Genomic DNA, 13,755 nt, shown 5'->3' with positions numbered 1-13,755 from the left:
TGGGAGAGCATGCTCCAGGAAATAAACTCTGCTCGGTGAAATTTGACAAGGGGCCCAGCCTCTGGTCAAGTCCTCTCTTTCCCCTTAATGAGATATTAATGAGTTCCTGGCATTGCTGGAAGAAGGGGAGAATACAGAGATTGAATTTCAAGTAACTGCTAACAGGGCACAATAATTAACTTACTTAACAACATTCCAGCTGTATTTTATAATACCATGAATGGTTTAGAGCACATGCCCCAAAAATGGCACTCACCCTTACTTAACTTTTCTGACATACATGCGAGATGTTTCTAGCCCTTCCGCCAGTTCAGCAATTGCCCGAATCGCACTTCAGTTTGGCATTAAGAGTACAAACAGCACCTTCAGCAACAGATACCAGTTTTAAACACTTTATTTGGAATGACTCTGGAATCTCTCTCCACACTCCATAGTTCAAGTCACTGTGCAACTGTGATGCAGAAAGCACTGATCGGCCGCAGGCCATTAGGGAAAAAAAAAAACTTCATGAGTAGCATGGCTTTATTGGAAATAAATCATGCTAAAAACTGATCCTTAACAGGTACAAAAACTTTGACAGATGAGGAAAGGAGAAGAAAGATTGGATGCAGTATTAAGACCAATGTGAATTGAAGACTGCTGTGAAAGATGATACAAAAAAGGCAGTGAGGAAGAGTAATGCAGCATTAAAGGTGGGAGTACAGGGCAGACAAGAGTTACAATACATCCTGCTTCAACATTTCTTATCCATGTACTTCGTTCAAATACTGTAACAGTACTGGAAGGCAAAAAGCACCAGACATCTGACTAAAGAAATAAGAAAAAAGAACACAAAACTAGGAAAAAGTGAAGGCTGGTCATTAGGGAAGGAATAATCGCAAATACAGCTACTCAACAGAAACACAACACTTGGGAAAGCTGCTATGTCAACATATATAGACAATACCCATTATTCCAGCTCTATGGACATGACTTGATTTTCCTGGTCTGTGACCTCTTCCACATACAGTACTGCTGAGGTTATCCTTAGAGGTGTGTGGGGGGGACACTGCATACACACAGCAAAGCAGCAGATTCATCACAGGAGTAAAACAGGAGGGAGTTATTCCCATGGACTTAGAAAAGCTGTGATTAGGAGGCCATGTAATGTGGGATGAAGCATCATCAAGCCCTAAACACATAATTCCAGTTAGGTGGGAACACTGTGCAGCTTTTAGCTTCCAAAAAGCCAAGCCTCCTCTGTGGCAAGTCAGACTGCGGTATTCCCAAGCAGAATACACTGGTTACTGAAGTAAGAGAAGCCAGGAGCAAGAGGTCCTAGAAAATAATCCTGCACTGGGGACAGTAATTCCTATTTTGTCTCCTAACAGCTGCCATCGAAAGCATGCACTTCACTTGGTCATCTGGTGAGGGGTGGCCGTTCCAAAGAGGGTCACCAAGGACTTTATAACCTAAATTTGAGTTTAAAGGCTTTTTTTTTCCCCATCACCTCTTAAAGTTATCAAACCAGAAATTCAACTATACCTCCACTGGGCATAGTTTGGAGGTTTTGGTGGCAGGGAGGTGCCCTAATTCTGACATGACAGTGCAGAGATTGTGTGATGCAGGGTTTGCATAGATAGTTTGTCCCCTCTCCAGCCTGAAGAACATTGAGAGGAAGAAGTCACAGTTTCGGATTTTGTTGCATTTGTGAAAAACATGAAATTGGGGCGGGCAGGGGGGGAATTCCCATTTACAGAGGCTTCCCCTACATCCCCAAGTCATGGCTATTTCACAAAGCTCCGTTATCTTAAATGAAGTTTATTACAGGCCCCAGTGGAAATATTAAAAGTTCACCAATGCATACACTTCTGCACCTTTGTCCAGGTTGTTGTTCTTCTAGAGTGGTTAAGTGCCTTTTTTATTAAAAAAAAGTTTTTGTTTGTTTTTACATTATTGCTGCGTTTTACAACAGAATTAAAAACCATGTGTGGAATCCACCCAGCAACAAAAAGTCAGTTTCCCCAGAACAAGCCGAAAGCATAAAAGCATGTTCTGAAGGGGCCTTTTCTATACCAGCTATTTAATGAGCAAGGAAAACAAAACAAAACAAATCTATCACTTCTGTTCCTAGCGTAGATGAATTGACTCCGTTTTCCAGAAGGCAAATCCTCCCAATAAATATCAGAATGACTTCCGAGATGCTGAAGTTCCAGAGACACAAGCAGCAGCTCTGCGCAGTTTCTCCTGGAGTCCCGTGCTCGCCCCTTGTTTCAGTCCAGTGAGATGATGTCGGGAGCGCTGCCTCCGCTGCTGGTTATCACTCCTGTCTCGCTCCTGCTGGAGGAGCTAACGTGCGTGCTGCTCTCGTGGTGACTGGTTGATGTGATGATGCTGCCAGGCGTGCTGCTTGTTAAGGTTGAGGTGAGACTATCCAAAAACATAGGAGGACAGTACTGCTTGAAACAAACAATGAAGAATGAAGAGACTAACTGCACGAGGGAAATGTATGCTCTGAAGATACATCTTCCCTACAACAAGCACAAAACACATTACTAGCAGAACCTTATTGACACATGCATAGCAAGAACCAGAGTTCTGCAGACCAGCACGGAAGCAAGCAGAGATGGTAGCCATGAGCCTTTCTCCCTCCTCCTCCCCATTTTTATTTTTTTCTTACTAACTGGTTAGCTTGAGCATTTACTAGCGCATTAAGAAACAGTCATGACCACATGACGATCACAAAAAACCCCCCTCAGCAGTTGGAGTGTTCACTGCCCACAGCCACTGGGCACAACTGCGTATTTCAGGCTCCTTTCGTCACAAAAGGTACAGCAGAATGCTTTTTGCTCCTTCGATGGGGGTTAGAATAATTCCATCCCCTCAGATGGCAGCAGCTGTACTAATCAACATTTTCATAGTACACACCTGCAATGATACATGCAGGGCTCTAAACATTTCAGCAGTGATAAGTGAGCCCTGATCAAGTCTGATTAAGAAAAATTACTAAAGTTGTTTTAAATTTCCTGAAGTGGAAGACAAGCCTTCTCAAAGCAGAGCTAAACCTTTTAGGCATTTAGAAACAGAACAAGGTTGCCAGGTGTCAGAGGAGAGGGTAATAAGAGACATCCCCTGCACACACACACACACACGTACGTTGTTCAACACATCTTACTTTCTCTTACCCCATGGATTCCAATCTTGGGCATATGTTTGGAACTGAGCCTGAACTGTTTGAACTGTCCAAAGTGGACACTTCATAGCAGCACACCTGCTTCCAGTCTCCCACATGAACACACTTCTGTTATTCCCACTTTTGGCAGTTCAGATCTCAAGGTCAGGCACAGAGTATTGCAGTAAGTGGAAAGAAAAGGAGGCGGTTCATCCTTTGGTTTTAAGGCACCAGAAAGTCAACTCTACGGTAGCGTCCTATCGCTGTTGTCTTCTAGCGACGAAGAGGTGAAACAGGGGGTCTGCTTCAGATCCTCTCGTCTTAGTTAGGGAGCCGATATCCCCCCACATTTCAAGGCTGTAGTCTGTGTAAGAACCTAGTTACAGTAAGAGTCACTCTCCCTAACTGCGTAAAGTTTAAGCTTCCAGGGAAGGAAAGGCACCGCCTAGTTACTTTCAACCTACAAAATTTCCATGTAATCCAAAGCCAATGGGGTTTAGGTGTTACACGGAGGAATTTATTATAAAAGTGTTCAGACATGTGCCCATCAAATCAATGAAGATATTTCCTTTAAAACTTAATCTCCTGCTAATATCAAAGCCAACAGCAATCAGTGAGGTATATTTGCAGAGCTTAATCTGGCCTACGGATACACAGTATGAACTAAGAGCGTCAAGTACGTGATGGGTGTATTCAAGTTAGTGCTGTGCAAGTACCCGCTTTAGAAAGGCAAACTACCACTGAAGAGCGAGTTTCCATGCCTGGATTTATCATAGCGAGGCTAAACGGAATCCTCCCTCAACGCGCTTTCATCACCACCTCTGGTTGGGAAAATGGATTTTCCTGGTCTGTGGTTAGGTCTAAGCAAGTGGACTGCAAACATGGTATGGATGATGACAGCACCCTGACAGTTACTCGAGCGGTATGTCACAAAAACCAGACTTGGAAATTAACCCCACAGCAGTTCAGAAACATACCTGTGAATCAACTGGGATTAGTGAAAGAAAATCCAGACCTAGAAAGAAGAGAAGGATAATAAATTGATGAGTCTCTCTTTTATTCATACACCACAAATTTAAGGAACTTTTTTTTTGGTGGTCGTAGAACAGATTTTGCAATTGTTACACAGTTTCTAAATGGAATATACCACTGTGACACCACTCCCAACGACTACTTCAGGCAGCAGCAAAACGAGTTATCTAGTACAAGTGGCTCTTTTTAAGAATGAGAATGACATAATGATGTATTATTCACTGGACATTGCAGGGTGGTTCAATGTGGTTGCTTAGATGGAGGTTGCCATTTGGAGCTGTTGGTTCATAATGCAAGTTTCACTGCGTATTGTACCTGACTCGGCCAAACTGGGACATGAAGAGTGTCATCACATTAAAGATGCTGGAATGAAGTAAAGTCACAACATGCACAAGTCCAAAAACAAGCAGCAGGTCTCTTCCTCCACCCACGGGCAGCCAATAAGGAAACATTTCTAATATCATCCCCGTTTTGTGTCTAGACAAATAAAAGGAATGAAGAAGAGGAAACTACAAGTAGTTCAACGTATATCCTCTAAGAGCAGTGACAACTAGCGTCCGTCTTATACACCATTAGCGTGTAAGCATTTAGGGCAAGATGTTCAAAATTATGAAACCAATGAGAAATTACAGCCTTTTTTGTTTTGTTTCTAAGTATTGGCCTTGTGTTTGCTATGTCAACAGAAAGAAATGGTAAACTTACTCCCTCCCTCTTCCCTCACCTTCAAATCTGCTCTGGCCAGTGGCATCTCTCCTCCTCTTCTCCGTTAGAGAAAAATTTTGAAGGAGATTTATGCTCAGCTGCTTTTACAGAATTGACAGCTTCTTTTGTTCTTGTATGTTCTAGAACTTCAGTTGATAGAGATGGACAAGAGTTCTAGACTTCCGTTCTCTCAGCTTATTCTCCAATTTGGGAAGACAACCGATTTCTTAACAAGGGAGAAGTGGAGGGAGGGAGCAGTTAAGGGAACCAAAATGGACAGAGAAACAAGGGGAATGATATCCATCCCATTGCCAAACTGGTGCTGAAAGAAGAGGAAAAAACCCAGAGATGTTGCAGGGGAGAAATGGAGACAGGCAAATGGAGCGGCGGGAGGAGGGAAGTACAGGAGGCCAGTGTGACACCTGTCACCACAAGTCACCATTTCCTGGGCTCTGGGTTCGTTACAGCCGGCAAAAAGAACCCCCCGAGTCCCTATAATACAGTGTTCTTTTCAAGGAGCCAGGGTAGAAAACAATCAGTATCCCCACCTTTTGTCTGATATTTAGCAGCAGTGTTGAAGAATACATCATAGGCATTTAGGGTATGTCTAGGTAAAGAAAGTCAATAGAGGTCAGCTTACAAATTGTAGCTCACCTTAACCTTTTTCATACAGTCTAGACAGAGCACCACTAGAATCAGCTAGCAGAATATCTCTACGTCTAGGGTTGGGATGAGTCAGTGCCATCACACATCTGTAACTTAAATAAGCAGCTACTCTCCCTCGCATCTACGACACGTTAACAGCCGGACGTTTGCACAAAGTCTAACTGAATATAGCGAGAAGTGTTTCTGGCTGCCGTTCCAAAGTGCCCATTTGTACCCCAGAAGCAACGTTTTTCACATCACTGTTGCGAAGTGCAATCTGAAACCGGAAAGACAGCCTGTACTGGACTTGTCTAGACATCACATCACTGCAATACTGCATATAGTCTTGTTTCGTTAAAAAAAAACCAGTTGAACAATTCTCCAATTTTTACCCACCCCGCAAATTAATAAGGCTGTGAGAATACACATAAAAATAGCCACCGCCTACCTGGCAAGTCTGACGAAATACTGGATATTGGTGGATGATGGAATGGTACTGGGTAGTCTGTTAATGAAGGAGGAATAGCAGCAGCATCGACCGTTGTCACGCTGGGCACTCTGACAGTGGATGGCTGATACATGAGAACCCTGTTTTAAACAGCACGGGAAATTACAAACAACCTGGCCGTTAGTTACGGACGAGAAGTTACGCACCGCTGTGCACTCTCATTCACAAGGTCACTATGTTACAACAAACTATAGCGTGGCTACTCACTACACAGTATTCCACTCTAATTTCCTCTTTCATAACAGTCTTCATAATAACATGACCGTATCTTGGCTCTCAACAGCAGCTGTGACATAAGAGCAAGTTGGCATTAAAACAAAGTACAGTGCTGGAGTCACTTATAACAGTCTACCATTCAGAGACAGAAGTGGACATCTGCATCTGTGGGGCACCCTGGGAGGGATGCGCAGGTAGCCAGAGCCAGGAGGAGAGCACTCGTTTCAGTTTCTCCACATAACTGTTCCTCGGTGCTAACCTGTCAGGCCAAGGGCGCCACTGACCATTATTCAGCCCCTGGAACACAGATTACACACATGGGAGGTAAATATCAAGCCCACCTTTCCTCACAGCCTGAGCCCAAGCTGAGTTCAGCTCTCCAGGAGCATGCAAACAGTTAAAACCCTTCTGCATCCCCACCTTCTGCCCGATTACTTCATGGCACGGTTAAAGATGACACCGCAGGCATTCAGGCACCAGCCACGTGCATAAAACATGTCATAAACTCCAAGGCAGGTGAAAACACGAAGAATCCTGCATCCCAGCTGCTCTGCATCCCTCCCTCCAGCCCACCAGCCATGAGTGTTACCCACTCACGTCTTCCTCCCCCGACTGCTGCATTGGTGCATTTACGCTACTTCTGATTTCGGAAGCTTGGATTTCGGAGCCTCCGTTCTCAAGCACCTCTTATACTTCAGCCTGTGTTCCTTCTACTTATGGGAAGGCACCCCACAGTTTTGCCAAAACTAGCATTCAGGCAACATCGTTTACGGGAGATAAGCTATTCCCTAAAAAGCCTGGCTTTGACTTGGATTTGAAGAATGAAAACACGCCACTTCCATACCCAAACAGTAAGGAAAATACATTAGTCACAGACAGACAAGAAAACTCGGTCCTTCTACAATTATGGTTGCAGGTAGCCGTCCCAGACAAACACAGGAGCACGGAAGGAAGTCTTGCTGCCTTTTGAAACTTCATTAAGAGGTGTATTGGTAGCTATTTTTTCTTATAAAAATAAGGAACAGAATCTCTTGCAGAAGAACTCCTCCACAGTCCTCACAAAAAGCAACAGCATTTCAGTATCACTGCTGAAAGTTGTTGAAGATGACCAACTATTTGCTCACCAAAGACCACACGTTCCTGTGGACTAGAGACACAGTACACCTGCTCGTTACTTCAAGAGCTGGCAAAACAGAAGGGGTTTGTTTTTATTACTATTATTTCAGTACAGGACATCAGCCACTACGCTGAGGGACACAGACGCACACCTCATGCATGCAGCAACACTGGCTAGTAAGCCATTACTAAAAGCTGACGCTCGGAATCGCCTCGTGGAGCAGTGACTGCCAGTGAGCCTAACCAGTGCCCCTCTCTCCCTGCAGGTCTCCAGCGCCCTACGGGCCAAGAGCAAGAACTTTATGGAAGCCACAAACAGTGACTGCGGCCGAGTTGCGCAGATTGGGGCGGACAGAAGGCGGCACAACAGTAAAGAAGCTGGTTAAGCCTCCCGCCGAAGTCAGGCACGACTACAAAGATGGAGCAGTTGACAGAGGACTTGGGAAGTCGCCGGTTGCGCTAACCAAGGTGCAGGACTGACTGATAACCGTGGCCAACAGCAGTGTCCGAGACATTCCAGAGTTTAACAGAGATGGAGGAAAAGCTTGTCTCAATTCAAAACAGCAAAGCGCCTCCCTTCCAAGACTGACAGGATGGATGAAACACGCAACACAGCCTGGTTCCCTGGGCACCAGGGCAGATTAGATAAAGGGTGTAACAGGCAGCGAGAGAAAAGCCTTTAAGATGACACTAACTTAGCAAGAACGCATAAAGCTCCTCCACTTGGCATAACCTGCTTTCTCAGGAGAATCCTGTCCATTAGCTTAATCAGCTTCCTTTTCTATGGAGAAATATCCCTGCAAACACAGCAACAGTCAGTGCAAGTCTTTTGTGAGATGTAAAACTATTTAATAGTGTTTTGCCTGTACAAAGGTACTGTATCAATACAACCTTCTGCAAGGAGAGGCCTAGAAATTCTCCTCTGGAAGTGTGGAGCTGGATCCCGAAGAGAGATTACAAGTCCATTTGTCTACACGTCAGTTTATCTGAGACATTACAGAATAACAACTAACTTTAAAATTGACAAACCCTTTGGTTGGGCTTCCTTGTGTTTCAGACATAAATATGCACTTCCTTTTGGCAGGAGGAGCTTCCTCTTCATCGGGAGTGCCTGCTATTGTCAAGTCAATAACGTCAACTTTCTTCTTGTTTACCTCATTGGCCACCGTCACAGCACACGGTTTGCTAACAACACTGGAACCTAAACAAGAAAATAAGACGTCACTGGTTTTTAAAGGCTGTTGACATCAGCAGCTTCTATTTGCAACAGAACCAAGAACTCAAATCCTGTTTTACCTCATCTTCCCGGCCACTACAGAGAATGTTATGGCCCAGGAACTGTTTTATTAGTATTCTGTATCACGCTCAGAATATTAAAGCACAAGCTTTAATCTTCACTTTTCAGTTTAAGGACCTAAAAAAGAGCAACCTTTTGTTTTCTTAACTGCTATTATAAAGAGCAAAGACAAAGCCCCAAAGCGCACACTTTCAGAGATACAACCCTTTCTCTTTAGTTTAAGTGACAAGAAGGTTAGAAGTATTAAGCCCTCCACAAAACAAACATCGGCATCCATACATGTTATCCAAGCTACAACCAAGTCTCCAAGACTTTCTGTCGGTTTGCAGCCAGTACCCGGACGGACGTACTTTCTATTTTGGTGCACTGTGGACTTGAGACTTTCACAGCTTCTTTCTTTGGCCTCATGGGGCACCAGGAGCCATCTTCTTGGAACTTGATCTCATCCACATCTGAACATTCGTTAAGGATTTCCATAAAGAGCCTGAAAAATAAAAGCCGAGTAGTTTCGTTTTTGATTCCAAATAACATTTTTTCTCCTGAGTGAAAAGGAGACACAGTTGAAAAGCTAATTATCATCACCTTTGACCCACTGCGTGTACTCTCCCCCTAGTTCGTCTTACCTGAGAGCCTGTAGTTACAGCCTTCGCAGACATCAAAACCCGAAAGAGTATCCCAACCTACCCACATTCCACTCCAACATTACTGCAATTCATAGATTTCTGTACAGGATGGGAAACCATCGTCCTTTGAATCAAGTTTGACGCTTGTTTGTGAGCTGAAGTTAAATTTTGAAGTTAATAGCTTCAGAGATAGGGTCACGTAAAAGGGAGACCTGTCCTTAGAGGTCACACTTGGATTTCTCCAGAGGAAATATACTGAGGCTCGGGAGTTTGATGATGCAGTTAGGAGATAAACTTACGTAGTTCCTAACACGGGAACAGAAACTAACGGAGTCTAACAGTTCCTCCCAGTCTAAAGTATTTTGACAAAGAAAATAGCATGAAATGGCTAAAACTCGAGTCACAAAAGTAGCTATCAAGTACATCATGAAAAATTTTAAGTAATTGTGTAATCTGCAAACCCAGTCTCTTACCCATCTAATATTAGGCTCTCATAAGCTGCCTTTTTGTCACAGACAGGGCAGATCCAGGTAGGCTTCTTTTCATTCATTTGAAGATAAAGAGCAGCATCAAAACATTGCAGGTGTGTGCAAGTAACAGCCCGGCATGGGATTGTCAGTCTCATTTTTCCCAGCTGCAGGAGATGCATTTAAAGACCGTCAGAACAGAAGACAGTGAAGTAGGCCTGGATGGCTAACAATGAAATCAGAGGCAGTCGGTGAAGTAACTGTCTCTTCTCACTACAGAGGTGCCCAGTGCTAAGGTCGCTGCAGGCAAACCCACCCTATCAAAGCACGTACAGCGCGCTTAAAGGAACAATAAAGCCATCCTCAAAGCCTTCACCGAGTTGAAGACAGTCAGAAACACTTCCAATGGACCTGCATCAATGTTATTTCTAGGATTCTGTTTTTATTAAGAGACCTGCTGAAGCACCTCCTCTATCATTTTCTTTTAGCCACATAGTTCAAGCGTTTGAGAGCTCCAGTTACGTTAGACTCGGAATGGCATTACACCCATTTTAACATTAGCCCGAACAGACCAGTCACTAGCTCAAGGCCAGTTTCTACCTGGGAAGAGAAACCCCAAGGCAGCGTTACCTTGTTACACGGTGATCGACTTCTTTGTTACAGTAGCTGGCAGTATAAGCAATGCCACCAAGATAAGGGGATCTGAAGTTTTATTTATCACTGTGCCCCTTAATTATTCTGTCACCCCGCCCAGTTCGTCTCAACACCTCAATATACAAGACGATTCCTTCTAAAGGCCTCACTACACACACACGAGCAGCAACTTGATTCCGACTGCATTACAGCCGAAGCATTCACAGTTCTAAATCATAGTTGGTTGAATGCTGCTACAATCAGGTGGTTGTAGATGCGCCCTTCTCCCCGCTGTTTTATATTAACAAATCAGTATAAACCAAAAGCCAGTTAAGTTTCTAAAGCGGGGCCTTCTAAAAGCAGCCCAGCTCTGCACTGAAGACGACTAGACAAATCTGCATACGGTAATTTCCGGCTGTACTTACAGGACACATCAGAGATACCCGCAGACTGGTCGTGGCAATCTCACTATCGGGATCTGCAGTTAGTTTTTCTTTAACTATTAAAATAAATTCAGAAGTTATACACAGGCATCATTATTTAAAATGCTAATCTTGATTCGCCAGGACATGCACTTTATTTCCAGCTGTCTAAAGAAATTAAGCATCTAGCAAACTAGTTCATAGCAATATCAAACAACAGTTTCACTATTTATAAGCAACTGGAAAACACTGTGCATCACAAGATTGTGAGATAGATATATCTCTCTCTCTCTCTCTCCCATATACCCCCTACCGGCTCAGGGAGCTTCACTGAAAAAGTGCACGATGCCTCAGCAACAGCAAAGGGAAGCTTTCATACTCTGGGCATGGACTTTCTCTTCCAAGTGCTGCAAATCCCCCAAGTATCACCAGTTCTAGTTTTAAAGAACCACCGACCACCCTCAGAAAGTACAGACAGGCAAATTAATTTGACTTACTTAATGCTCTGGAATGATCGGGGTTTCTGATACCTTTCATTTTTAACCTCTGCAAAAGCATAGCTGAAGTGAGCTGACGAACGAGATACACAGACATGGAGTAATTCTACAAAAAGAGTGATTAAAGATTAAATACGGCTTTCATACAGTACTTCCACTATGACAACAGATTGCTATTTACACTAGTTGTAGCATACAGTAAAAACAAAAACACACCCATTTTTTGCTTAATAGTTACGAAAAGCATTGACAGACGACTTCGTTACTGTGAAAGAGTCCAATACTCTGCCAGAATTCTCCTGCCAATCGAGTCCAGTTGTCCTACTCCAGTTGTGACTTCAGTAAGAAGAACAACCCCGCAACCAAGAGACAATCTGGGCTCTTTTCTTGAAAGGATGATTTAGACTGCTGACACACCTTCTCACACATGCAGTCTTTAAGAGCTTCTCACGTACGTCTCCTAAACCCTTCCCTTTTTTCAGTGTCAATCTGTTAGCGGGGAGCTCAAAGACAATCCCATGACAGAAGAAAAGATGAATGCTCTTTCGGGTGCAAACACAACCCCTTCAAACGGCACCCAGCGGCACCAATTCCTTTGTACCTTTTCTTCAGCTTGCTCCGCTTTGAAGCCAAGCCTCATTACACCATATCCACTCCCCTGAGGCTGGCCACGTTCCCTAGCATTTACTACTCCTCCCTAACTCACACCGCCTGCCAGCTGCTTTCATTCAGCGTTCACTCTCTCTTCAAGGTCACTAATGAGAAGAAAATTCTGCAAACCCCACTACTACAGAATAACAATGGTTTCATCTGTATAACAAACACAACCTGCGATCTCTTATTTCCACTCCCTGCCAGCCACCTTCTTACGGCTCCTATACTGTCTGGGTACTGCACAAGAAGTTTAAACAAGAGGACCTACTGCCCTCCTCCTTTACCACCTATAGGAAAACCAGCTCTTACCTAGATGAGCAGATAAAGTTATCTAAATGCATGGGAAACCACTACGAAAAATAGAATTACTTTTTTTCCCCCCCCTTAAAGAATGACCATACATTGCACTCTTTATTGCCTACCGGAAGAATTCTACGGGCTGAAGTCCGACCACCTCTGTGGGATTAATGCCTCCTTTGCTCAGAAGCCCTCCACTATCAGTCAAGTACACGCCAATAAGCCCTTGCCACGTGAGCCCGCCGACACTCCAGACAGTGCCCAAGGGTCTCATTTAGAGGATGAAAAGCGACGGCTGCTACGCGAGTTCTGATACTTAGAGCAGAGCACCAGCATTAAACCAGAGAACTCACTTTACCTCTTGGGGCAAGGGGGAATGCTGGGACAACCTCCAATTCCTCTGCTTCCGTGAGAATATGTTTTGGCAGACACGGGAGAGGAAGAAAGCAGGGGTCGGTGGGAGAGACCAAGACCACACGCAACACTGCGGTCATATCAAGATTCTTGCGCTTTATGCTTGGGAAGCAACGGCTTAGATCTTTCCCTCCACCTCTGTTTTAGAAAAAAAAAAACCCACACAACTTTGCTGTCAGCACTGCCCTTCATTTATTTTCTGAACATTAGCTTTCCCTCCGATTTCTTTTTTTTAATTTTAATTAGTGTATAAAAGCTTATACTGGAGTCTCACTTTGAAACATGTGGTATCTCTGGTCCACAGAGTTTGAAGAAGAAAGTAAGAGGTAAGCTACTTTGATAGTTGAATCCAGAAAGATTTACACAACTAGTCACAGACAGAGGAATAAGTAGTTCTTGATTTACTAATAGCCAAGAGAGCTGCTGCAACAGCTATTTAAACCTAGGAAGAGTTCAGAAATTCCTCACGCTCTCCCTTTCCTTCCTTAGTAAATCCACAGGGGGATTTCTAAACAGCCATGCAGCCATTTTAAAGGCTAATTCCTTTTCAACTATGATCAATGACTGCAGGCACTAGAAAGCAACAGGTATCACATTTCAGTCACCACCCCTTTATCTCCTGCCACCTGAAGTCTAGCATGCTTTTCCCCCCGCTGCAGCTTTCCATGAAGTTTAGAATTGCATTATGAAGAGGCTTCAATTTTCTTCCCCACCCCCCCCCAGCTCTCCATCCTTCCCCACACTGAGTCACTTCTCCCTCAAGTCACACAAACTTCCAGAATACTCTTCATTTGTAAGAAAACACACACTGCTCAGGATATCCTGCATTACGAACACACACACACCACACAAGTATGGTCCAACCAAGCACGTTTGAGATTCATCAAGCCCAGAAACAGACTCGGGGGTACTGGTGGATGAAAAGCTGGACATGAGCCGGCAATGCGCGCTGGCAGCCCAGGCGGCCAACCCTATCCTGGGCTGCATCCAAAGCAGAGTGGCCAGCAGGTCGAGGGCGGGGATTCTGCCCCTCTACTATGTTATGGGGAGAACGCACGTGGAGAACCTACTCACGCTCTGC

The 13,755-nt window shown here is 44.2% G+C and overlaps 1 protein-coding gene across 2 annotated transcripts in view; it reads right to left on the bottom strand.

Annotated features, from left to right (window-relative positions):
- Positions 1-508: 508 nt before the first annotated feature.
- The window catches only part of PIAS2 (protein inhibitor of activated STAT, 2), a 23,844-nt gene continuing 10,597 nt past the window's right edge, over positions 509-13,755 (bottom strand). The window contains exons 6-13 of one of the 2 annotated variants that reach the window (XM_009322971.1): positions 11,310-11,415; positions 10,816-10,889; positions 9,764-9,924; positions 9,018-9,151; positions 8,400-8,571; positions 5,979-6,118; positions 4,129-4,166; positions 509-2,435 (exon numbers count right to left, since the gene is read on the bottom strand). In XM_009322971.1, coding sequence (XP_009321246.1) covers positions 2,253-2,435; positions 4,129-4,166; positions 5,979-6,118; positions 8,400-8,571; positions 9,018-9,151; positions 9,764-9,924; positions 10,816-10,889; positions 11,310-11,415 — 1,008 coding nt within the window. In that variant the 3' untranslated portion in view covers positions 509-2,252. The remainder of the gene's footprint in view (positions 2,436-4,128; positions 4,167-5,978; positions 6,119-8,399; positions 8,572-9,017; positions 9,152-9,763; positions 9,925-10,815; positions 10,890-11,309; positions 11,416-13,755) is intronic. The other variant, XM_009322972.1, reaches the window with a different exon arrangement.

Source organism: Pygoscelis adeliae, unplaced genomic scaffold (assembly GCF_000699105.1).
Source record: "Pygoscelis adeliae isolate BGI_AS28 unplaced genomic scaffold, ASM69910v1 Scaffold182, whole genome shotgun sequence".
In the NCBI taxonomy this organism is placed as follows: domain Eukaryota; kingdom Metazoa; phylum Chordata; class Aves; order Sphenisciformes; family Spheniscidae; genus Pygoscelis; species Pygoscelis adeliae.
The sequence above is the reverse complement of the archived record's forward strand: the minus strand, read 5'-3'. Positions and strand labels throughout refer to the sequence as shown.